Source organism: Protomyctophum parallelum, assembly GCF_964188405.1.
Source record: "Protomyctophum parallelum genome assembly, chromosome: 13".
Lineage (NCBI taxonomy): Eukaryota > Metazoa > Chordata > Actinopteri > Myctophiformes > Myctophidae > Protomyctophum > Protomyctophum parallelum.
Window position 1 is genome coordinate 13683946 of NC_139708.1, and position 25494 is coordinate 13709439.

General features: G+C 40.0%; 1 protein-coding gene and 1 long non-coding RNA gene across 2 annotated transcripts; both read right to left on the reverse strand.

The window, feature by feature from the left end:
- Nucleotides 1-5332: 5332 nt before the first annotated feature.
- On the reverse strand, nucleotides 5333-7912 carry LOC310868941. The gene is made up of 3 exons (XR_014570114.1): nucleotides 7812-7912; nucleotides 7194-7238; nucleotides 5333-5439 (listed from the first exon to the last, which is right to left on the reverse strand). It is a non-coding gene; the product is annotated as an uncharacterized lncRNA (long non-coding RNA).
- Nucleotides 7913-16031: 8119 nt separating this feature from the next.
- LOC310868501 (uncharacterized protein) lies at nucleotides 16032-23916 on the reverse strand (the record flags this gene model as incomplete). Its single annotated transcript, XM_083778956.1, has 7 exons — nucleotides 23853-23916; nucleotides 22601-22633; nucleotides 18612-18914; nucleotides 17736-18005; nucleotides 16743-16985; nucleotides 16239-16361; nucleotides 16032-16063 (listed from the first exon to the last, which is right to left on the reverse strand). The coding sequence occupies exons 1-7, from the start codon at nucleotides 23881-23883 to the stop codon at nucleotides 16032-16034; spliced, it is 1035 nt and encodes a 344-aa protein (XP_083635082.1). The 5' UTR covers nucleotides 23884-23916.
- Nucleotides 23917-25494: the final 1578 nt, after the last annotated feature.

Genomic DNA, 25494 nt, shown 5'->3' on the forward strand with positions numbered 1-25494 from the left:
CTCTCTTCTCTAGTTTTCGGTTTCAGAACATCACATCTCTTCACATCTCTTCAAAGTACCAACTGTTGAATATCTTGTTTCCTTCCCAAGGTTGTCTCCTTCCCGCCAGGTTGGCCAAATGTTTTCCCTATCTTGTACTTTCCTTCCCGCCAGGTTGGCCAAATGTTGTAGTTTCTGTTTGATTAACCCCCTTTTGTTGTACTTTCCAGGTGGCAAACGTTGAATTTGTGTCACTCTTGACATAATACTCTGACATAAATTAACATGAATTAGTGCAGCTCCGTACCATATTACCCTACATAGCTATTAGGACGTTGTGGTGGTGTGGATGTTATTGCACGTGTGTGTGCGTGTATACGTGAGTGTGTGCGTGTGTTTCATTCAATGAAACAATTGACAAATTTCATTTCTTCAAGATCTACACATTTCATTTAATTTCCCAACATTCATTGGACTCCCATCATGGCATGGTAACTATATTACCTTTACTATATGGATTAAGGGCATCTGCTAAATGCCTAAATTGTACATTGATGAAATAATATTACATATATACACACAGTAAGGTGTGTATATATTTATAATATTTTATCAACAATGTACAATTTAAGCATTTAACAGATGCCCGTAATCCAGAACAATTTACAGTAAGAAAGTACAACAATCTGCTACTAATGAGCATTTTTCTTTTGTTTTGTTCTCTTTCTTTCTCTCAGGTTTACAGAGCCTATAGGTTGAAGCTATATATTAGGTGACAGATCACATACTACTTCAACAGATGATGCTACATATCTTGACTCCTAACCAGGAGGAGTTTCAGATAAGGCAGTTCAACTCGGGTAAGTACAATCAACAGTCTATGAAGGGACATGGGATAGGATTTATCCCTGGTAAGTATTTCCACTCAGCCTGTTGGTCGAGTAGAGTATTCTTTACTCCTTTCTGTAGGTCGTGTACTCGGATAGGTATTTCACTATGTTTCCATATTCGTGTACTCGGGTAGGTTTTTCCACTCCTTTTCCAAATGCCGTATTTTACTTTACTTTTATTCTGCTTGCCACACCTGGGCGATTCGACACAGGTGCGGCGTGATCAAGCTGATGCAGGAGATGGACAGGTGTGTATCTTCCTTCTATGACGTGGCCCAGGCTGTGATGACGCGGTCTTCTTCCTCTGTGTCTCATCCGCTCTCCGGGAAGACCCATCAATTAGTAGGGTCTGTCTGTCTGGCAGGCACACAGCGCAGCATGCTTGAGCAGACTGCCGATCACATAATCGTCACCTGGTCCCCTTTTTATAGACCACCATCGGAGGCCGGTAGACTATACCTGCACGGCATCGAGCTGGACATCCCATGATGACGACGATACACTAAAGAACACGTCCAAGTCTCACACACATTTTGTAATGTGCATATTTGTAATATGCGTTCCATGTTGATTGTAATGTAATATTATTATATTATGCTTCATGTTGATTGTAATATTATAATGTATTTACCCCATGTGTTCTTGTGCTGTGTTCTGTTCCCCCCCCATCCCGTCCCCTCCCCCTGTTGCGGGAGGGGACTGCACCTTGTCGTGGTGAGTGGGCTTTAAACCAAGACAGGCAATTTACTTTTTTAGTTTTATGTATTTTTGTGGCTTTTGCCTTTTATTGTCTCCACCAGGCCAACAAGGCCGAATGGGGAGAGAGTATGTTTTGCACTCCGTCCGTGTGTGTCCATGTCCGTCCGTCCGTCTGTGAACAGCTAATCTCTGGCACCGTTGGCTTGATGGCAGCCGTACTCTGCAGTCTGCACACACACTCCCTGAATGCCACAGCTGAACCTCTGCCCCAAAGTTTTCACATTGGCCTGTTATAGCACCAATTTTGCACGCACAATACCACTTGAATATTTTCAACTCAGCTACATGGTGGTGCTATAACTGGCCGATTTGTGTTTTTACCTATTGTTATAATCTGATCGCCCATTGCTGTGTACTTGTACGTGAGCGCACAGTGTACTTGATATGTATTGTGTCACAGTGTACTTGTTGTGTACTGCCTAAACTGTAGCATACTTTAATAGTTGGGCTACGAGAGACATCTCGGTGACGGCAAGGTCAGCCTTGCTGCAGTAGGCACATTATTATGTCTGATATCTTGTGGTCACGTCAGTTGGGATCCAGCTCTATATATGTTTCTGTATGTGTAATAAACTTTGTGAACCTTTAGCGTGATACTGTCTCGTGTCGCGTTATTGTTCTCCCGGGCCCGCCGCCGCTGTCGTACCAAAGGTATTACTTCAACCGGATTGTCACACACCACCCAGCCGGCACCAGGGCAGGAATTTCACGGCGGCCATGGCCGTCGTTGCCCCTCTCTTTGGCCGTGTGCCTCTCGAAAAATGATATGCCCATACGGCCACAGTGGCCGCGGTGCCCATGTATGAATTGTGCCCATGTGTGATGTGCCCATGTATGATCGGCTCACAGCAGTTCATTTTACCGTTTTTCCTCTGCGCAATTTTCCAGTCATTACGGTAACCTTCTCCAAAATGTCTCGCGCAGACTTGTATTTGTCTGTATTGTAGTTGTGTTGCCTTTTGCCAAGTGGTTTGATTATTTTGCCTCCTCCTCCGCTCCATGCACGCACTGACAACTCTCACTCACTGACACTCGGCCCGGCTGGCGCGGTGCTTCAAGATTATTATCACACAGAGCCCGTGTGTTAAGACCGTGACTCGTCTTCATGGATATAAACTCACAAAACAACACCACGCAACAGCATAGACTGCAGGACGACTCCCACATTTACCACGCTATCGTCTGCTATGTTAGTTGACAGAGTAAATTGTTTAAACAGCCAACACTGGCCACGGCTAATATAAAAACAAGGAACATATCACACAGTTGTGACAATATAGCAGAACAAAAACAAACAAGGCAGAACAGAAACGTAGGGCTATAAAAATGAATTCATAGGCTGTCTGTCATTGCATTTTCTTTGAATTAACTCTGTTTAATCCACTGATCCTCAGCCATTTTAATTTCAAGGACCCCTAAATTAAATGTATATGAATTAGCCTAGGGTGACAGGGTCCTAGGCCATTTCATTATGATTTTCATCTTTGCACTGGGACCTCATGTTACAGACACTAGTACTTGTGATTATTTATTTAAGAAGCACTGTTCTGAACCAATGTTCGCCTTTAAATAAAGAGATTTTTTAATCATCCTTAACCTTTAAGCTAAAATAATGATGACCGTGGACTTAAAATCATTGTTTTAATATTGATGGCCTTCATGCCCTGGCACTTGGCCTTGTGCCCTAAAAAAGTTGACTACACTAAAGGCCAAGTGGCCTTTCCCCTAAAAGGATGAAATTCCAGGCCTGGCCGGCACACACTAGGCCTACCTGTCTGTCAAACCAGACGAGGTTCCAGTACTTAGAGTTTACAACACATATAACTGCACCGATCTGTGTAAAACCTTGTATGCACACTCCCTAGAAGCCAAGGAAAAACCTTTGCCTGGAATTCTTCACATCTGCTCTTTATAGCGCCACCAGGAGGCCGACATAATGTAAAACACATTTTCTAATATTACTCCTTCAGATTTTATCCAAATTTCACGCAAATCGGTACACATAGTCATGTGATCAAGACGGGTTTGTTTGATGTCTCATAATTATCCATCCTGATTGGCTACGATTGGCTTCTAAAGTTGTCAGGATTGGCCGTTTTGTATCACCACAACTCCTCAACGCAGCAGCCAATTGCGGTGAAACTGTACATGCATATTCCCACTAGGCTGAGGAAGAAATGCCACGACACACATAACATATACATACATACTCCTAAACATCACACACTCTTATCCTCCTGGTGGAGACCTGTGCCCAGAAGGGCACTTTTTCTAGTTTCTTATGGGATGGATTTTTGTTCATGCACGCACACACGCTCAAGATGGCTGCCATACCTGCTGTACACTCTGTTGGAATGACAGATGACCCACCCTGGTCACACACCTGTCATTATAATCACAACTACACGCTCGGTAGAAATGGAACCAAATGGACCCTTCTAGTAATGGTTAAATTATCACTAAGGATTTTGCTGTGCAATTATTCCTTGTCCTTACTGGCTGTAGAAGCTTCTTCTTTAAACGAGCCAACGAATGGATGAATCGAATGAATCGCATGAATTAACTGTCCTGGCACTTAGCTTTAATTTTCAATTAATACATTTTTAGTCACACATCTGAAATGTGCATTCATTTAGATTACCAGCTAGAGCAGGTACTTTTTCCATGGTGCCCGGTGCTTGGACCCGGGCACCAACAATCTTTTATCCAACATCATGGCACGCATACATATCATAACATGTTTTTATCAAATTCATTTTAATGCAGCACGCCAAAATTCGCATACATTTAGTACATACAGTAGGCCTATATGTCCTTTGCTCAGAGAAAGTAAGTGCATGTGGGCATGCACTTTTGGCAGATGACTAACATTTTATTCAAAGGACTATGGCTAAAACTAAATCAAAATGTACTGTCAAGATCAACATGGTCAGAAAGCAGAGGTTCGATAGAGCCGCTCTAAGCAGAACACTAGGATTTTAAACGGTCTCACAATATCCATAATTATACAGTTTTCCCCTGGACATCTGGTAAAAAATAACGGTCATAAATGCATTACAAGCACACACACACACACACACACACACACACACACACACACACACACACACACACACACACACACACACACACACACACACACACACACACACACACACACACACACACACACACACAAAGTGCAACTAAAAACTAATAATAATACAAATAAAAACATGCAACATGGTGCCCCCCTGAGGTTGGTGCCCAAAAGGCCTACACTTAAAGGCCTTGCTTCAATCCACCACTGAACATCTTACTGTACCACGACATGCACTTTACATCTCTGACTAAAGTATTCAATCACTCAATTAATCAAAGGGCTTTGCTTTTTTACCGGGCCAGTTTCAAATTGCAGACACATGTAAGTGCTCTTTGTGAGCTGTTTTGAACAACCATAGGGATTCATTCCTTTACGACTGCTGGTAGGGCATTCCTCATTTTTGTGGCATAGGGGGAGAACAAATGTCACCCTTTGTTTGAGCCAAATCTGGGTTGAACGTGATTAGTGAACCTCCCTTTGGTGTTGATTGTGGACAGCGTTGACCTTTTCGGAAGTAGTTTTGACAGGTATACACGGGTGTCTTTGTGGTGTATAGAGTATCTTGTGACTGTTGCAAGTTGCTGTACTCTACCCTGAGAGCCATCCTAACCTATCAAAATGAGTAGGGGTAAGGTGAGTTGTAGGAGTAAGGCCAAGCAGTGGCCTGACCATGTTGGGAGCCTTGTTTTTAGGGCCCGTGTGGTGTTGGGTATTCCTCCACGGCTACATCTAAATAAATCAAACATAGTTACAGTAAATCATTTAAAACAGGATAGCCTGCTGTGTTGTTAAACATGCAATATATAAAATGTAGTGTATTTCTGTAAGTATGGAAGTGTATTCACTCATTAAGTTCCATTTTCATTCCAACTCACAAATAAATCTGTTCAGTTGTAATTCTCTGAACAAGCACTCAAAATATAATTGATTGAGGAATGTGTTGTAATTGTACAAAAGGTATATGACATAAGAATACTGGTTGAAAATATGGATTACTCCCTTGAATTCATGGATATTTGTGTAGTTTCTTTCCACATTCCTAGGCCAATAATTTGATGACAGCAGTGGTTCCCTATATATATACACAATTTGTGTCTCCATAGGGAACCACTAAATGTGTTAAAAAGGAAAAAAATATCCATCAATTCAAGTCTCCATGGGGTGAGTAATCGATAGAAAAAAAGTCATTAGGGCCGCAGGGCGTGACCTATCCCTATCCCAAGTTTACCTCGTTGTAAACATGGGTGTCATTTGGGGTTTCAGGGGATGGTAATTGCCACCCTGCAGTGTTCATATTTAACCTCAAATTCAGGTACACAGAGGTACATCAGGGGGTATATGCGATAAAGTGGAAAACTGGACAGTTTAAAGTAAATGTGCTCAGGATAGTCTTTCACTCCTTTTCTTATTAATAATGTTATTCAAAAGGTGGGTTATCGTTCATTCTTGGCATATGGCAGGCAGTTTTGCCGCAATACGTAGGTGCATTTTAATCCTTGCAAATGCAAAGGAAAGATTTGAGTAAAAAAATGTTCGCTCTGAACGAATATATGCAAAGATTTGCGCCACATTTTCACGATGTTTCCAAAATAGCAGATCTAGTTCTGCAGATCGTAGCGTGGCTCTTGGTGCCGTGCTATGAGCTTGTAGACCTGCTATTTTTCAATAGCTAAAGTATAAAATAATGCTTAAAACACCAAAAGGGGTTCCCGCCCAGAATGGTAAAAGCAACATTCGGGTAAAGGGATACTTTGATCCAGAAATCAGGAAAAGTGCTCACAATAGCCATCTACAAGCTCACAACGCACTTTGAGCTTGTAGATCCACTATTTTATTATAAGCATGAATAGTTTCTAATAAATAAAAAAGCTTCTGGAAAAAAGACAATTTAAATCCAGACAGAATTAAAGAATTTTCAGTAGTTTTAGTCTGACAAGTATAGTTTGATATATTCCTAGCTCCGTTTGGAACCTCTAGCTATATCTACGCTGCTACGCTTTAGCTCCGAGATGAGGTTCCGAGGAAAGCTATCCCTGCACTGGTAGAAATGGAGTCTAGCTAGGTCGAGCCCGTCAACAAGTAGTGGATTCAACCCCTTTCGCAGTATTTATTTCAAAAAGTAATGTTTCAGTATTGTAATGTTTCCGTAAGATTGCATTGGGGAACACCGGGGGAAGCTGGCTGACAAACAACCGCTTTGTAAAATGTTACGTGCCTACCTATGTTAATTTTATCAACTGCATCTTGGTTCTGATACCTTTACTTTTTGAAATAAATACTGCGAAAGGGGTTGAATCCACTACTTATCGACCCAGCTAGACTCTACCAGATTTATACCAGTGCAGGGATAGCTTTCCTCGGAACCTCATCTCGGAGCTAAAGCGTAGCAGCGTAGATATAGAGGTTCCCTAATGTATTCCCAGACGACAGATCCAGTTTCAGATTGAAATAATTTGATTGGACGCTTAAAAAGTATACTGTACCATCATCATCAGGGGGGTTGATTACTTCATAGACACCTGTGTTGCCTAAAGGTAAATATTAAACGTATTAATGTGGTGCTTATTGTTATTTTAATAATGCTTGACCCTTCCTGACCCCAACATCCTGCATGCAGGGGTCAAAGGTCCTACTCCAAAGTCACATACGGACAAAGGGACACACAAAGCTATTCATTGGAGACGGTGTGCACCGCTCAAAAACTGTCCTATGAACAGAGATTCAACTCAATCCACTGAAAAGTTACTGTGCTCAGCAGGGGTTGTTAAAACATTTCTACAAATCCATTAAATTAGAACCTGCAAATAAATGACTCTCCTAACATGAAATATTCCACCATGACATCAAATGAAAGTAGATTAAAATCATTTGTTTGGATGTTTAAAAAGAAAAGATATACGGTACCATTTTCATCATTTTCAATAGGGCGTTTGATTGCTTCATAGACACCTGTGTTGCCTAAATGTAAATATTAAACGTATTAATCTGGTGCTTATTGTTATTTCAATAATGCTTTCTATTTAGTTAATCACAATTTATATTAAAATTAGAACCAGTTGTCAGAAGCTTCCTTAACCAACGTGATTGGTTTAAAGACTGACCTTGCTGCAGTTGGCAGTACACATGATCAGTACCCCCACTTTGATTGGTCCTCTGCTCTGCAGCTGAGCCCTGATTGGTACCATCATACTCAATGGGCCTGTAATTGAAATACAATAAATATTTATCGTAAAGAACATGAACAAGATGTAAGATGCTGTCATGTTGATGAATAGACAGAGATCCATGTATACTTACGTGATATACAATGGTTCTGTAAATGAAAAACAATTAGATTAGATTACATATTTGAATCAAATAAAAACATACAGGCACAGTATAAGTTATTTGTCAGTTTCTTTCTTCATGTTAAAACAGGACACTAGTAGAGGTTTGTTTGGTTTAGTGGTTTAGCTAACTTGTCATGATGATGAAACAATATAGTCCAATATTAATGAGTTAGGAATTAACTAGCATACTTGGGAACGATATAAATTAGACAAATAACCTCCCTCGGGTTGCCTGCGACCCGAGTATGTAAGAAAACCCGGACTGGATCTGTGGATCAGGATCTTCAAATAGTAAACTCAGCTGTATGGCTGGCAGGCGAAATGGCGAATTCGAACGGTGTAATAGTTTGGTACAAACCAAAAACTTTGAAAGAACAATGTTGATGTAACTAAGAGATTCGCTGAGAGAGTGATATTTTAAATACAGAGATTTAGAAGGAATAAGCAAAATCGTGAGGCGAAAATTCCTCTCCTTCCTCGTTTCTCTTCTCCTGCGGGAGATCAGAATCAGATTCTGAGAGCTAGTGTGGGCCTATTAGAAGACAGGGCAGTGTTGCCAGGTTTGCGAATTGTAAGCGAGTTGTAGTGTGTGTTGAATGGCATTTGAATGGCATTTGTGGGCTTGTGAATGAACTTTCTCACATGTAATTTGTGCTCACTTGCATAGACCTGGCGAATTTAGCGTGGTGAAAGGGCAACAGTGTTCCGGGGGTGTGGGTGCTTCGGGCGATAATGTTTGTAGTAAACAAATGCATTGGCGGCGTGAGTGTGGAAGGGAGGCATTTTTGGTGGCAGTGCCAGTGCCAGTGTTTGGCGGGTGGTGTTGAGTTTTGGCATTCGGCGCGATAGGAGTAGATAGGTCCCGAACACTGCGAAGGTAAGTGTGTGACGTCACTGCCGTGTGAGTGTGTGTGGGTGTAGTGTGTAAGGTGGTGTTGTGGGTGTTGCAATAGTGACGTAGCTGTTGTGGCTTTGGGTTTCTTGCCATGTGTTGGGTACAAGTTCTCACTTGTTAATATAGATATATCATTGTCAGAATCAGCTTTGTTTGTGCCACGAGTGGTTTTTGAGGACTGTTTCATCATACATTGGAAGTCTATATAATTCTATTTTTGGATTATTAATAAAAAATGTTGCAACTGAGCAATACATTGTATCTGACTATTTGCACTATAGTTACATCAGGAGAAGGTATAATGGTAAACAACGTACCCCCGATCTCTATCAAAGTGTCCTTGTGCTTTAAAGCAAGTAAACGAGATGATGTCACTGTCGCACAATAAACTAAAAAGGGAGCGGTGCAACTATGTGTGTGTGTTTGTGTGTCTGAGCACACTTTAGATTCCATGCACGGATAAAAGAAGCTGTGTTTTGCGTCATTTCCGAGTTTTTAGACAGCTGGTGGATGGAAATGTAGCTCCACCCGCGTGGGCTAGATTCCTGGAAAAGCTTGCCCCAGCAGCATTCTGCCGCGTAGGTGGAGCTTCATTTCCATCCACCAGCTGTCTAAAAACTCGGAAATTATGTAAAACACAGCTTCTTCTGTCCGCGTATGGAAGTTCAAGTGTGCCCAGGCTGTGTGTGTGTGTGTCCCAATCTGGAGTCAAGCACAGCTGTTCCTGAGGGTTGTAATGACCCTTCCTGACCCCAACATCCTGCATGCAGGGGTCAAAGGTCCTATTCCAAAGTCACATACGGACAAAGGGACACACAAAGCTATTCATTGGAGACGGTGTGCACCGCTCAAAAACTGTCCTATGAACAGAGATTCAACTCAACCCACTGAAAAGTTACTGTGCTCAGCAGGGGTTGTTAAAACATTTCTACAAATCCATTAAATTAGAACCTGCAAATAAATGACTCCCCTAACATGAAATATTCCACCATGACATCAAATGAAACTAGATTAAAATCATTTGTTTGGATGTTTAAAAAAAAAAGATATACGGTACCATTTTCATCATTTTCAATAGGGCGTTTGATTGCTTCATAGACACCTGTGTTGCCTAAATGTAAATATTAAACATATTAATCTGGTGCTTGTTATTTCATTAATGCTTTCTATTTAGTTAATCACAATAATTTATATTAAAATTAGAAACCAGTTGTCAGAAGCTTCCTTAACCAACGTGATTGGTTTAAAGACTGACCTTGCTGCAGTTGGCAGTACACATGATCAGTACCCCCACTTTGATTGGTCCTCTGCTCTACAGCTGAGCCCTGATTGGTGTCATCATACTCAATGGGCCTGTAATTGAAATACAATAAATATTTATCGTAAAGGACATGAACAAGATATAATATACTGCTGTCATGTTGATGAATAGACAGATCCATGTATACTTACGTGATATACAATGGTTCTGTAAAAAAACAATTAGATTAGATTACATATTTGAATCAAATAAAAACATACAGGCACAGTATAAGTTATTTGTCAGTTTCTTTCTTCATTTTAAAACAGGACACTAGTAGAGGTTTGTTTGGTTTAGTGGTTTAGCTAACTTGTCATGATGATGAAACAATATAGTCCAATATTAATGAGTTAGGAATTAACTAGCATACTTGGGAACGATATAAATTAGACAAATAACCTCCCTCGGGTTGCCTGCGACCCGAGTATGTAAGAAAACCCGGACTGGATCTGTGGATCAGGATCTTCAAATAGTAAACTCAACAGGACTTCATATTTCTTTAAAACAAATTTAACTTAGGGTAGGTACCCTCACAAAAAACATGCAGGATATCCTGGTATCTAAACAGTCTCCCCCTGGCCAGCTGGGGCGCCTGATGGAGGGGAAAGGAACTGGTTGGAATAACATGTTCCTCCCACGCGCTACGTCCAACCAGGGAAACTACCCCTTGGCAGGTGCAAAGGAGCAACTTGGACACTCATGCATGAAGGAAGCATGAGTTCAAGCCTGTTGCTCTCCCCATGACCCCCATATATGGGGACTAGGTTGGCGGAGGGTGTGTAGAGCCCAGGATCACATTAGATAATTGACACAGGGGTGAAAAATGGGTTAGAAAATCGTGGGGAAAAAAATATAAAAAAATAAACATTTTTTTTTAACAAACAAACCTCACTGGGTTGCAAATGTGAAAACTTTAACCAAACATTAAAGTTTCTCGCAAAAACATGATTTTAGGGGGCATAAATCCCCTTTTACTTACACATGATCACAGGTGTGACTTGAAATTGTAATTGGCTAGTAATGTTAGTGGGATGGGCCTATGTAAGCGACTGTGGCAACCACACTTTGCAATTTTTTAAAATTGCGACCTTTCTAGTTATGTTGTGTTCCTGCCTTTGTATGTCCTGTTAGTCGTTAATAAATACTGGACTGCCTGCCTGCCGTGTTCTGCTTCTGGGTCCTCACCTGACACACACCGTGACAGATATTATATATCATTGTCAGAATAAGCTTTGTTTGTGTTCATTTATGTGCCACAAGAGTGGTTTTTGAGGACTGTTTCATCATACAATGGAAGTCTATGTAATAATATTTTTGGATTATGAATTAAACATTTTGCAACTGAGCAATACATTGTATCTGACTATTTGCACTATAGTTACATCAGGAGAAGGTATAATAGTAAACAACGTACCCCCGACCTCTGCCAAAGCATCCTTGTGCTTTAGAGCAAGTAAACCAGGTGATGTCACTGTCACACAAACAAAATAAGAGCCGTCCAGAGATTAAAATAGTTTGCATTTTGCATCCCAAAAGCAGTTTATAGTTACGGGACGCAATAAAACAACGACCTCTGCATCCACGGGATGCACTACTGTACTACTGTACTGTTTTTTATTCTAGTTTATTTTGCTATGCATGATAATAATCATGTCTTCTGTTTTCTACATGAATATAACCACATTATAACCATATACAATGAAATGGGAGTTAAATGCTGCAATTTGTAAAAATTGGCAAAATATGACTCCTAACGTCATTGATGTGGGACTCATAAAATTGCAAACCTGCAATAGTGACGTAGCTGTTGTGGCTTTGGGTTTCTTGCCATGTGTTGGGTACAAGTTCTCACTTGTTAATATAGATATATCATTGTCAGAATCAGCTTTTTTTTGTGCCACGAGCGGTTTTTGAGGACTGTTTCATCATACATTGGAAGTCTATATAATTCTATTTTTGGATTATTAATAAAAAATGTTGCAACTGAGCAATACATTGTATCTGACTATTTGCACTATAGTTACATCAGGAGAAGGTATAATGGTAAACAACGTACCCCCGACCTCTATCAAAGTGTCCTTGTGCTTTAAAGCAAGTAAACGAGATGATGTCACTGTCGCACAATAAACTAAAAAGGGAGCGGTGCAACTATGTGTGTGTGTGTGTGTGTGTGTGTGTTTGTGTGTCTGAGCACACTTTAGATTCCATGCACGGATAAAAGAAGCTGTGTTTTGCGTCATTTCCGAGTTTTTAGACAGCTGGTGGATGGAAATGTAGCTCCACCCGCGTGGGCTAGATTCCTGGAAAAGCTTGCCCCAGCAGCATTCTGCCGCGTAGGTGGAGCTTCATTTCCATCCACCAGCTGTCTAAAAACTCGGAAATTATGTAAAACACAGCTTCTTCTGTCCGCGTATGGAAGTTCAAGTGTGCCCAGGCTGTGTGTGTGTGTCCCAATCTGGAGTCAAGCACAGCTGTTCCTGAGGGTTGTAATGACCCTTCCTGACCCCAACATCCTGCATGCAGGGGTCAAAGGTCCTACTCCAAAGTCACATACGGACAAAGGGACACACAAAGCTATTCATTGGAGACGGTGTGCACCGCTCAAAAACTGTCCTATGAACAGAGATTCAACTCAACCCACTGAAAAGTTACTGTGCTCAGCAGGGGTTGTTAAAACATTTCTACAAATCCATTAAATTAGAACCTGCAAATAAATGACTCCCCTAACATGAAATATTCCACCATGACATCAAATGAAACTAGATTAAAATCATTGGTTTGGATGTTTAAAAAGAAAAGATATACGGTACTATTTTCATCATTTTCAATAGGGCGTTTGATTGCTTCATAGACACCTGTGTTGCCTAAATGTAAATATTAAACGTACTAATCTGGTGCTTATTGTTATTTCATTAATGCTTTCTATTTAGTTAATCACAATAATTTATATTAAAATTAGAACCAGTTGTCAGAAGCTTCCTTAACCAACGTGATTGGTTTAAAGACTGACCTTGCTGCAGTTGGCAGTACACATGATCAGTACCCCCACTTTGATTGGTCCTCTGCTTTACAGCTGAGCCCTGATTGGTGTCATCATACTCAATGGGCCTGTAATTGAAATACAATAAATATTTATCGTAAAGGACATGAACAAGATATAATATACTGCTGTCATGTTGATGAATAGACAGAGATCCATGTATACTTACGTGATATACAATGGTTCTGTAAAAAAACAATTAGATTAGATTACATATTTGAATCAAATAAAAACATACAGGCACAGTATAAGTTATTTGTCAGTTTCTTTCTTCATTTTAAAACAGGACACTAGTAGAGGTTTGTTTGGTTTAGTGGTTTAGCTAACTTGTCATGATGATGAAACAATATAGTCCAATATTAATGAATTAGGAATTAACTAGCATACTTGGGAACGATATAAATTAGACAAATAACCTCCCTCGGGTTGCCTGCGACCCGAGTATGTAAGAAAACCCGGACTGGATCTGTGGATCAGGATCTTCAAATAGTAAACTCAACAGGACTTCATATTTCTTTAAAACAAATTTAACTTAGGGTAGGTACCCTCACAAAAAACATGCAGGATATCCTGGTATCTAAACTGTCTCCCCCTGGCCAGCTGGGGCGCCTGATGGAGGGGAAAGGAACTGGTTGGAATAACATGTTCCTTCCACGCGCTACGTCCAACCAGGGAAACTCCCCCTGGCAGGTGCAAAGGAGCAACTTGGACACTCATGCATGAAGGAAGCATGAGTTCAAGCCTGTTGCTCTCCCCATGTCCCCCATATATGGGGACTAGGTTGGCGGAGGGTGTGTAGAGCCCAGGATCACATTAGATAATTGACACGGGTGAAAATGGGTTAGAAAATCGTGGGGAAAAAAATATAAAAAAATAAAGATTTTTTTTAACAAACAAACCTTACTGGGTTGCAAATGTGAAAACTTTAACCAAACATTAAAGTTTCTCGCAAAAACATGATTTTTGGGGGCATAAATCCCCTTTTACTTACACATGATCACAGGTGTGACTTGCAATTGTAATTGGCTAGTAATGTTAGTGGGATGGGCCTATGTAAGCGACTGTGGCAACCACACTTTGCAATTTTAAATTGCGACCTTTCTAGTTATGTTGTGTTCCTGCCTTTGTATGTCCTGTTAGTCGTTAATAAATACTGGACTGCCTGCCTGCCGTGTTCTGCTTCTGGGTCCTCACCTGACACACACCGTGACAGATATTATATATCATTGTCAGAATAAGCTTTGTTTGTGTTCATTTATGTGCCACAAGAGTGGTTTTTGAGGACTGTTTCATCATACAATGGAAGTCTATGTAATAATATTTTTGGATTATGAATTAAACATTTTGCAACTGAGCAATACATTGTATCTGACTATTTGCACTATAGTTACATCAGGAGAAGGTATAATAGTAAACAACGTACCCCCGACCTCTGCCAAAGCATCCTTGTGCTTTAGAGCAAGTAAACCAGGTGATGTCACTGTCACACAAACAAAATAAGAGCCGTCCAGAGATTAAAATAGTTTGCATTTTGCATCCCAAAAGCAGTTTATAGTTACGGGACGCAATAAAACAACGACCTCTGCATCCACGGGATGCACTACTGTACTATTGTACTGTTGTTTATTTTGCTATGCATGATAATAATCATGTCTTCTGTTTTCTACATGAATATAACCACATTATAACCATATACAATGAAATGGGAGTTAAATGCTGCAAAATATGACTCCTAACGTCATTGAAGTGGGACTCATAAAATGTCCCTGGGACTGATCTAAAAGACCATCCCGGGACTCATTACATTGAAAACCTATTTACATCACTGCCCCGTCTGAAAAACTGAGCGGTGCAACTGTGTGTGTGTGTGTGTCCCAATCCGGAGTCAAGCACAGTACACAGCTGAGGGTTGTAATGACCCTTCCTGACCCCAGCATCCTGCATGCAGGGGTCAACGGTACTACTTCAAACAAAGGGACAGACAAAGGGACACACAAAGCTATTCATTGTAGACTGTGTGCACCGCTCAAAAACTGTCCTATGAACAGAGATTCAACTCAACCCACTGAAAAGTTACTGTGCTCAGAAATGTAAAAAGTTACTGTGCTCAGCAGGGGTTGCTAAAACATTTCTTACAAATCCATTTAATTAGAACCTGCAAATAAATGACTCTCCTAAAAATGAATTATTCCACCATGACACCAAATGAAACTAGATTAAAATCATTTGTTTGGATGTTTGAAAAAAATGTATATACGGTACCATTTTCATCATTTTCATAAGGGTGTTTGATTGCTTCATAGACACTTCTGTCACCTAAAGGTAAACAAAATGAGCATTAATTATGGTGCTTGTTTTTTGCTAATTCAATAATATTTGGATTTAGTAGATTATTCTGCTAATGAGGAAAAGCGAACACAACTGAACTTCGAAAAAGAACATTAAATGTCTAAAGTCTCAATAGTTTTGAGATAAAAACTAAAAATAGTTTTTATTTGAACTTAGACATTTATGTTAAAATTAGAACCAGTTTTCAGAAACAAAGGAGATTTCCTTTATTAACCCCTTAAACCCCAGCTTTAGCAGAAAATAGCACATTGACTATTTTCTATCGGTTATTTTCTGTGAATGCCCTCCCCACAATAACAGAAAACTGAAAAGTCACTAGTACAGTATAGAACCCAGAGGGACTCTGGTAAACCATATGGGGTTTAAGTGTTAAATTATATTTATTAGATGATTTATTAAACTCAAGTTTCAGTTTGTGTTTGGTTCAAAGACTAACCGTGCTGCAGTGGACACATACACATCACATGTGTATGTGTACCAGGGGCCCCATTCGGATTGGTGTTCTGGTCTGCTGATTAAAAAAAGTGTATTGTTAGAAAGTTAACGAAATCATTACACAAATCAACACTATTTTAACCAAATATCACTAATGTAGTAGTACTTATAGCTACTCACCTTGAGATTTGTGTCTACACAGCAGGAGCAGCCCGATTGACAGCAGAATCACAACCAGAAGTCCTGGAATCAGAAACGCTGCAAGTCGAGAACGATTTTCCACAGTAGGAGTAGATTCAGGATCTATAGATTTTTAAATAGATTAGTATTAGAACAACTTCTTTTAAGTTTTAACATACATGACAGGCTGTTGTGTATGCCTGAGGTGATTCAACTACATGAGCTTGGGTGACCACTGGCCTGACTGTGTAATAGTTTACAAACAAAGTTTAAAAGTACATTATTGAAGTAATTCAGTGAAAAACATTTATGGTTATATGCTTTAGTTTTAACCCTTCCTCCTTTAGAGTAATACTTGTGTCAACAAGTGTATGACAACATTCCTACACTACTACTGTATATGTAAGATATAATTACGACAAAGAAAATAAGTAAATGTGTTGCGTACAATACAATTAGCATATTGTGTAAATGCATGAAAAAAGTTGTCCGTAGTATACTAACATGTTACTGCCATCCAGCTCTGTGCTGATTCTTCTCCATAATATACACACTTGTAGAATCCCTCGTCACATGTAGATACAGCAGGAATGATCATCTGTCCGTTGGTTTTAGTTTGGACCAGTTCTTCATTTCTATAAAAGTCCACGTTGGACAGTGACGAGACTGTTCTGTGTTTGCACTGAAGAGTGACAGAACGTCCCTCAGTCACAGGTTGAACAGGACTCACCAGGATGACAGAACTAGCTGTAAAACAGTCCACATGTTAGCATTCACAGCATGAACTCATTTGAAAGGTAGAGTAAATTATATATTTTTGTTAAACAAAAACCTTTTTTAGAAGCACAATTTTTCTGATAGTAATCATTGATCTAGAATGTTTCTTTAGTAACTCCCCGTCTCTCCATCTCTTCAATATACAGAAAACATATTTTCAGGTGGGTTGCAAATTGTCAGCAAATCAGGTGAGAGTACCCATTTACAGCTTCATTTTTATATAGTGTTCCAGTTCCAAATTTGTTTTTTATTTGTGTCATCACTTTCAATTTTCCCCTACGTTTATTTGTCTGAGTTCTGTATCTTCATTGGACACATTTTCTGTTTACTAAAGAGCTGGAGCGACAGGGCGACTCCTGAACAAACACTTTACAGCTCAGTGGCCTAGTGGTTAAGAGTGTTCGCCCTGAAACTGAGAGGTTGGGGATCAATCTCCGGCTGGGTCATACAAATGCCTCCCTGGGTTAGATCAACTACAAATGATTCCAGAGCACGGCTACGGCTCACCGCTCCAAGATATGGGTCAAATGCGGAGATCAAACAGAAATGTATGTGACAAATATAGGACTTTGCTATAGCAATGAGTACTATCAGAATATAGAGCTATTTAACACTTATTTTAACCAAAGAAAATCACTTGCAATACCTTTAAACAGTGTGGTTTTTAATGAGTTGATAGAATGCTGCAGTATTTTTATGTAGTGAATGAACTGGACTCACTGTCTACTGTGATGTTGACAGCATTGCTGTACTCTTTCAGTCCAAATGCAGACTGACACCAGAACACACTGCTGATCTTATAGGTGCTGCTGACCTTGCATGTGGTCATTGACTTGGTATATGAACAAGTTATGGGCCAGTCTCCGTACTCAGATAAATACATCACTGTCCAAACAGTAGAGTTTCCCTTACAGATCAGTGAGAAAGACTCATTGATGAAGTGTTGACTTCTGTCTGGACTCACTGTGAGAGAAGCTGAAGAATGACGATCTAAAACACAACATGGGGTCAGAGGTCAAACAAAGAGCACTGTTAAAATGACAGTGGCAGTCGCGGACTAAGTACTTGAGTCAGAGCATATATGCTCCTGGACAAATGTTATTCAACTGCATGCTTTCCGAATTTGTACTCAGTACAGATATGAGTACTGACATAGTTGTAAGTCATTAAATTGTAACTTTAGAAATGTGAAGATACCCATATACACTGATACCCTACTCTTTTCTGAAGAAAATAATATACAAAAATGTTGTAATAATATGCTGTATACTGCAGAGCAACAAGTACCCCAAATGGGTTCCCGTCTTGAAGGGTAAAACCCCCCAAAGTGGTTCCCGTCCTAATGACTAAAATACTTAGCAATTAAAAAGTTTCATTTTAACGTCAATGCATTAAATACTGGTATTAAAATATATAAATAAAACATCTAAGTGGCAATATTGATATATTTGAAATGTAGTGGAGTTTAAAAAGTACAACATTTGCCTTTGAGATATAATGGGGTTAAGGTCATGGTGAGTATACAAAAATGATAATACTCAAGTATTATATATAGAAAACAATCCAGAAGAATTATGAATTATGAGTCATACTCACCACCAGAAAACACAAACTTATTGTCACTGAAGTCAGTGTAATAAACTGGGTCTCCTCTCCCAGCTCTACACACATAGACAGCTGTGCCTGTAGGACCATAGATGACGTAGGAACCTTCTATGGTCCCATTGAGGCTACCAGGTAAAAGCTCTGTGACGTTGATGTAGCCTTCTGGCCCAAGAACAGCTCTGTACCAGTAGAACCTCCAGTCTGCAGGCGATTCTTTAACTTCACAGCTCAGAGTCACTGGATCTCCAGGACTCAACCATGTAGTAGACACACTCAGAACAGCCTTGGATCGATCTTTTTGGAAAGCACTCTGGATTAAAAAGATTTGTTTGCCATTTAACTGTTTAAGTGCCAGGGACGTCATCCCGTATCTAAATCAGCTATGCACTGGATGCCTTGCCCGTATAGACGTATAAAAAAAAGAAAAAAATCTTTTACATTTTTTTTTTTACAATCTTTTTAAAACACCCTCTTTTTTTAATAATGGGAGATCTGGCACTCAGCACTAAAACTGGTGACCACTAGGTGGCACTGAAGGAGTAAAGACACAAATGTAACTCCATAGCGACCACGTCTCTCTATCCACGGTAACGGGAAATCTTTGCGCTCGGTAAAATACGCCTTCTCCGTCTCCAACTGTGTTGTTTGCTTCATTTCCTTTATTTGTTGCAGATTGCATTCACACCTGCACCGAATCGTAATAAAGTGTGATTGGAACTTAAGCGAAGCGAAACCCCTGTTTTTGGTTTTTGAATGGAATGCGGTTCTTAGGATTCGAATGATGTTTCACACCTGCCAAACGAAACACACTTTCCGACAATGTGCAGCAGGATTCGTTTTAATCGCAGTAAAGCTTTCTGGTGTGAAGGTCACTTAAGGTCACATTCATACCAGAGAGCTTTGCTGCGATTAAAACGAATCCTGCTGCGCATTTTCAGAAAGTGCACTTCGTTTGGCTGGTGTGAAGGCTCATTCGAATCCTAATGCGTATCAAAGAACCGCATTATACTCCGAGCAAAAACGGGGGTTTCGCTTCGCTTCCAATCGCACTCGATTACGATTCGGTGCACCGTGCAGGTGTGAATGCAATCCGCAGTAAATAAAGGAAATGAAGCAAACAATGTGGCGGGTGAGGAGCTGAACACAGTTGGAGACGGAGAAGGCATATTTACGCAGCGCAAAGATGTCCCGTTACCGTGGATAGACGTGGTCGAATGAGGAGACTGAAGCCCTGATCGAAATGAGGACGAGTACATTAATCAATTGCTTAAGAAAACACAAACACTGCAGTGCAGTGTAATAGTATTATAGCCTACAGAATATTCTGTCTGTCTGTGCGTGCCGTAAACATGGAGTGCTGTCACTGTGTGGGGACTGGAACTTTCATCTCAATAAACGTGTAAACATTTTGCGTTGCTGTCTGTTATATCAGTGCGCTCAGCGCTGTGCCTGCATGCCCAAAAGAACAGTGTGTGGCTGCGTGCGTATAGTGAGAGAGCGAGAGAGAGGGGGGGGGGGGGGGGGGGGGGGGGTCCAGTCCCAGTCCCAGTCCCAGTCCCAGTCCCAGACGGCACGACACATGCACATTATGAGTATAATTTTATCACCATAGATTTCACTGTGTTGTAGGCTGTGTTGTAGGCTAGGTTTATGAATGGAACACATTGATAAAGGTTTCCAATTGCTACGGATGACAGTGTGAAGGCAAACCGCAGCAAATGAAATATGCAAGAATCCCAAAATCTCCGCCCATACGCATGAGTCTACCAAAGTATTAGGTGAGAATCTGACCTAAGGGCGAGGTCGTGTACGCATCCCCCTGCATGCATGGGTGACGGGTATCAACATCCTAATATATTTGATAGGGTGGGGGTGCAAATTATGACAGGCAGTTTCTGCTGTCAAAGTATGACACCTCAGTCAAAAAACACTTTGTGTTCATGCTTTCTAAGGTGTGATTTTTGGGCCCTATAAGATAGAATAAGTTTGAACATTCAGTGTATTCTCTGCTGTCTGGACTTTTGTGAATAATTATGCAAAAATGTCTCATCTGGTTGGACGGCAGGCATATACGTAGATCCCTGCTAAACCTCCGCCCCCTCCCCTCTGCTCCCTGCCTACCCTCTCTTCTCCGCCCCTCTCCTCTCCGCTTCCTCATTGTGACCGCGACTTTGTTTCTTTGTAATACTTACTAATAATGGCTTCTAGAGAAAAATCAATCTGCTCTGTTGTTGGCTGTGTCAATCAACACAAGTCCTTACACTGGATACCAACTGGCCTAGATGACTCTTTTATTTTTGACGGTGACGTTCCTACTAAGTTGTCAAAGAAGCGCATCTTGGGTTGACAGGAAAGGGGGAATTACCGACATCTACAGGCTAAAATGTGTTTTTCCATGGCTTCTCAGGATGCAGATTACACATACACAAAAACTCCTGGCAAGAAATACTGGAGTGGAGTTGAGTGTTCAAACTTTTTAGACACGTTTGAAGGACCATGGCCAAGACTTTTAATGTTGTTAAAATTATGTTATAAATAATGTCATAATACCTTTAAATAGACACTAGTGCTTTCTACGGTATGATTCGCGGCCCTAAAGATGAATACAAAATTAATATAACAAGTACTGTCCAATACTTATGGACAGGGGTGAAATTATGATAGGCAGTTGCTGCTCTCAAAATGACTCCGAATGAATATCGAGTTGGCAGACTGCTGGGCGAGCGCTGGTGCTTTGGCCTGGGGGGTCAGATCAACATGGAATTAATTATGTACTGGTCATATATGGAGCGTGTCTTCAGTGTACAGGGTTTGATGAGGTCAGATCGTCTATTTTCTCTTTTGGGTCTTGAGCAAAAAAGTTTGTGAACCACTACTACTGTATAGCACCAACAGAGTATATATGCTTAACCAAAAAACACTTTTAGCACAATTTGTTTTGTGTACCTGATATAATCTGCTGGATAACACATTTAATGTGTTCAAATTTTTTACGGAAGTGGTGAAATTGACCACTTCTGTAACATCATATTTCATAATCTTTTGTAATCAGTTTCCTCCCATATATAGTGACACAATCCATGCAATATGACATATTTTCATGAGAAATTACAGTACAATACTGTCTATAATTATTATATAGTTTCATAAGCTTGTATAGAATGCGACGCGTTGTGAGCTTGTTGATCAGCTATTTTCCCTACCACTTTAACATTTGTTTTCTAATTTATGGTTTTTGTTATCAATTAATGTTATCATTATTCATGAAATTCTTTTGATACATCATTGAATTTGTTTTTAATTCATGAGAAAAGTTGCATTTCTTTGGAATTGTTTTTGAAGATGTTTTGAAATTATAACAATTTAAAACAAAATGTAGGAAACAAAACAATTAAAGAGATATTCACTTGTGACTCATACAGCCACCCCTGTTGAGAAACACTACATTTTACAAAGATGAGGTTGAAAATGGGTGGAAGTGCTCCTTTAATCAGGGATGGAAGAAGTACTCACATGTTTTAGTAAAGTAGAATACTACTTTGTTACAAGTAAAAATCCTGTATTCAAAATCTACTTGAGCAAAAGTACACAAGTGGGCCTATCGGCATCAAAATGTACTCATTGTGCAGAATGTCCCGTTTCACAAGTTCAAAAAGTATGAAAACCGTTTTGTTATTTTCAAATGGCCAATATATATTGTATATATACACGCACACGCATATATACTGTATACACACACACACACACACACACACACACACACACACACACACACACACACACACACACACACAATGTGTGTGTTTGTAATCAAAAATCTACAAAGTATAACTATAGCCTAGGCTAACATTTTCACATAATTGAGTACAATATTTGCTTTTGAGATGTAGATAATAAATAATAGATAATAAAGTAAAAAGAAAATACCTCAAAAATGTACTTGTAATTATTATGGGTGAATAATAAATAACAAAAATCACCTTGACTGTGTCCACATGAGATGATACCCAGCACTGAAAGATATTGATGAGACAATATCAACATAACATAAATAACAACAACAACAATCATCAAAGAAAAAGTTCCCTGGTGTTATACTACCGGAGCCAATGCTAGAGAATGTTTCTATGAAACGCCCGGGACTCAAACCTGCAGGTGTTCTCTTCCATACGGAGAGCCAACATAGCCTAAAGGTGTCTCACACTGGCTAGTCTCACACAGCCCCTTGGCTGTTCGTCGACGAAAACTATGACGAAAAATGTCCGTCAACTACCTTTTTTCCACTAAGGAAAACTAAATGTAAACTAAATAAAAACGAAGCTACGATGACTCAAATTAAGACACAATTTCAAAGACAAAGACAATTTCGTATAGTGGAGATTCTGGGGAAGAGATCCAGTAGAACTAAAAGACAAGACATTTCAGGCTTGGTTGCATGCTTAAAATAGACGAGACGCTTTACGTTGTGAGCTTGTAGATTGGCTATTTTCAGCATGCAGTCTAAAAGTAGCCATTACGAATTTACGACACCATCAAGGACTGCCGAAATACATTTTAGTCGACAGTAGATTTAGTTAAATTATTTTGTTTAAATAATGTTTTAGTCCAAAGACTATGACTAAAACTAAATCAACATTTGCTGTAAAAATCAACAATGGATAATAGGCGTTCATACTTTCAGCTCAGAGTAGGACAGTTGAGGGGCATGAAGGCACTCATTTGAGTCATTTTCAATGTAGCCGAGATACAGAACACAATATTAAACAGGAATAGACATTCACATACAGCAACATCAAAAAGGCCTACATGCTTTACATCATTATTGTTGAAATGATACATTTATCAGCAAGGTGAAAACACTGGTCAAGATCTCAAACCAACTACAACACTGATTCCATTAACATGGTTTTCACTGTATTAAAACTCAGCAGCATACTGTAACAAAATGTTGATGTATAAGGTGTTATGTTCCCTGAGTTCTACGTTCCCTATGTGCCCCACTTACCAAAGAGGTTAGTGTTAGGGTTGGTTTAGGGAACATAGTACCCGGGAACATAGATACATTTCTATATTAAAATATTAGAACTATACTTCAATATAACTATTAGTAATATTAGAGATTGAAAAAAACATATATATATAATATATATATATATATATATATATATATATATATATATATATAATATTGATAGTATTGATAATATTTATATGTATTAGTTTCATACTCACAGAGGAGAACGCAGGGCAGAGCGAGACTCATCCTGTCCTGAGATGACCTACTCTGAACAACCTTTGTTTCCTTTCCTCTTTGCACAGAGAGAGAGAGAGAGAGGGGTTGAGAAAGATGTTACTTCTTATCGTCATAACTTCATTCAATTCAGCTGTTCCTTAATTCCCTTTTTTGTAAGAGAGATAAGTACTTACTAACTAACTAACTAACTGTAACCATATGGAGTCACCGCAAGTACTCCTAATGTCACAGTAACTACGCCACTAGTCCCAATTGTGTATTGAAAGGGTAAGTGTAGTGGAGTATGGTGGGTGGTTTGGATAATTTCACCAGTATAGGGTGTCGATCAGAACACGGACACAAATCACAGCGTACTTTACTGGTAGTGGTAACACAGGTACATGGGCATAACATTGGATGTGTGTGGTCTAAAACAGAAGATAATAATATCAACATTAATCACAGTACACAAATAGAGAGAGAAATAACATTCAATATCAATATACAATCAGCATAAACATAGATAACAGGCTACGCTACAGCTTGGACCAATCAACTACCAACTGACATCAAAATCACACAGGATTGGCTAATAATGCACACAGCAATGGCTAATGGAGGCTAGGAATTAACATGGCTCACAAACATTCTTCCTAATGCAACTAAAGTATAAATTCACCTGTCTGTAAACATTTAACTCGAAACATAAAGGAAATTACATATGTGCATCTATGCACACCAATTGGAAGGACTGTAGAATTATTGGACTCCCCGTGGAAAGGGGGAGAGTCTCTGTGTGGAATGACTGTGTGTGTGAGTGAGTGAGTGGGGATATTGGAGACTGCTCTAATCAAGATACAGTATACAGGTGAGCAGCAAGTGTATGGATGGCCTAGGCTGGGGTTGCTATGGCGACCAGAGCCTCTTCTACAGCCGCCCCCTAATTCACCATGTGAATTAATTAGCTCTAAATGGAAGGCTCAAGTTGTCTTCGGCAGTCCAGGTGGATCATCATCTGGGATCTCCGGAAGCTCAATGAGCTTGGCTACAGGGCGTTTATAAGTCTTGGCCTCAAACTGGACGACTGCGGTCCGGACCTGGCCATCTGGCTGTATTTTGCGTGTCTTAAGTACCAGGTCTTATTACTTAACTTAAGACCTGGAGGCGTGGTCAATGCTCTTTGGCCACTCAGAATAGCCAAATGGCGTTGATCACGCCTCCAGGTCTTAAGTTAAGTAATAAGACATGGTACTTAAGACACGCAAAATACAGCCCTATAGTCTCTGAACCACCACCATCACCACTGCTCCTACTTCAAGGTTCCTTTTGTCCTGTTGCCATTTTTGCCTTGACTGAAGCGAAGGTAAATAGTGTCGTAGGAAGTAGGTCCAAAATTGGTCTGCCAAAACCTTACTTTGAATCCAAGGCGTTCACTTCAGACTCGGAATATACAACTTGAGGAAGTGTAGGATCTGGCCGCCCCATGAGCAAATAGTTGGGCGTGACAGGGTCTATGTCCGCAAGGTCAGTAGATACATAGCCTAGGGGCTTGGAATTCAATATCCCTTCAACTTCAACTAAAACCGTCCTCAAGACCTCTTCCGTCATGGTTTGGGAACCAATCGTAGCATGGGGTGTCGA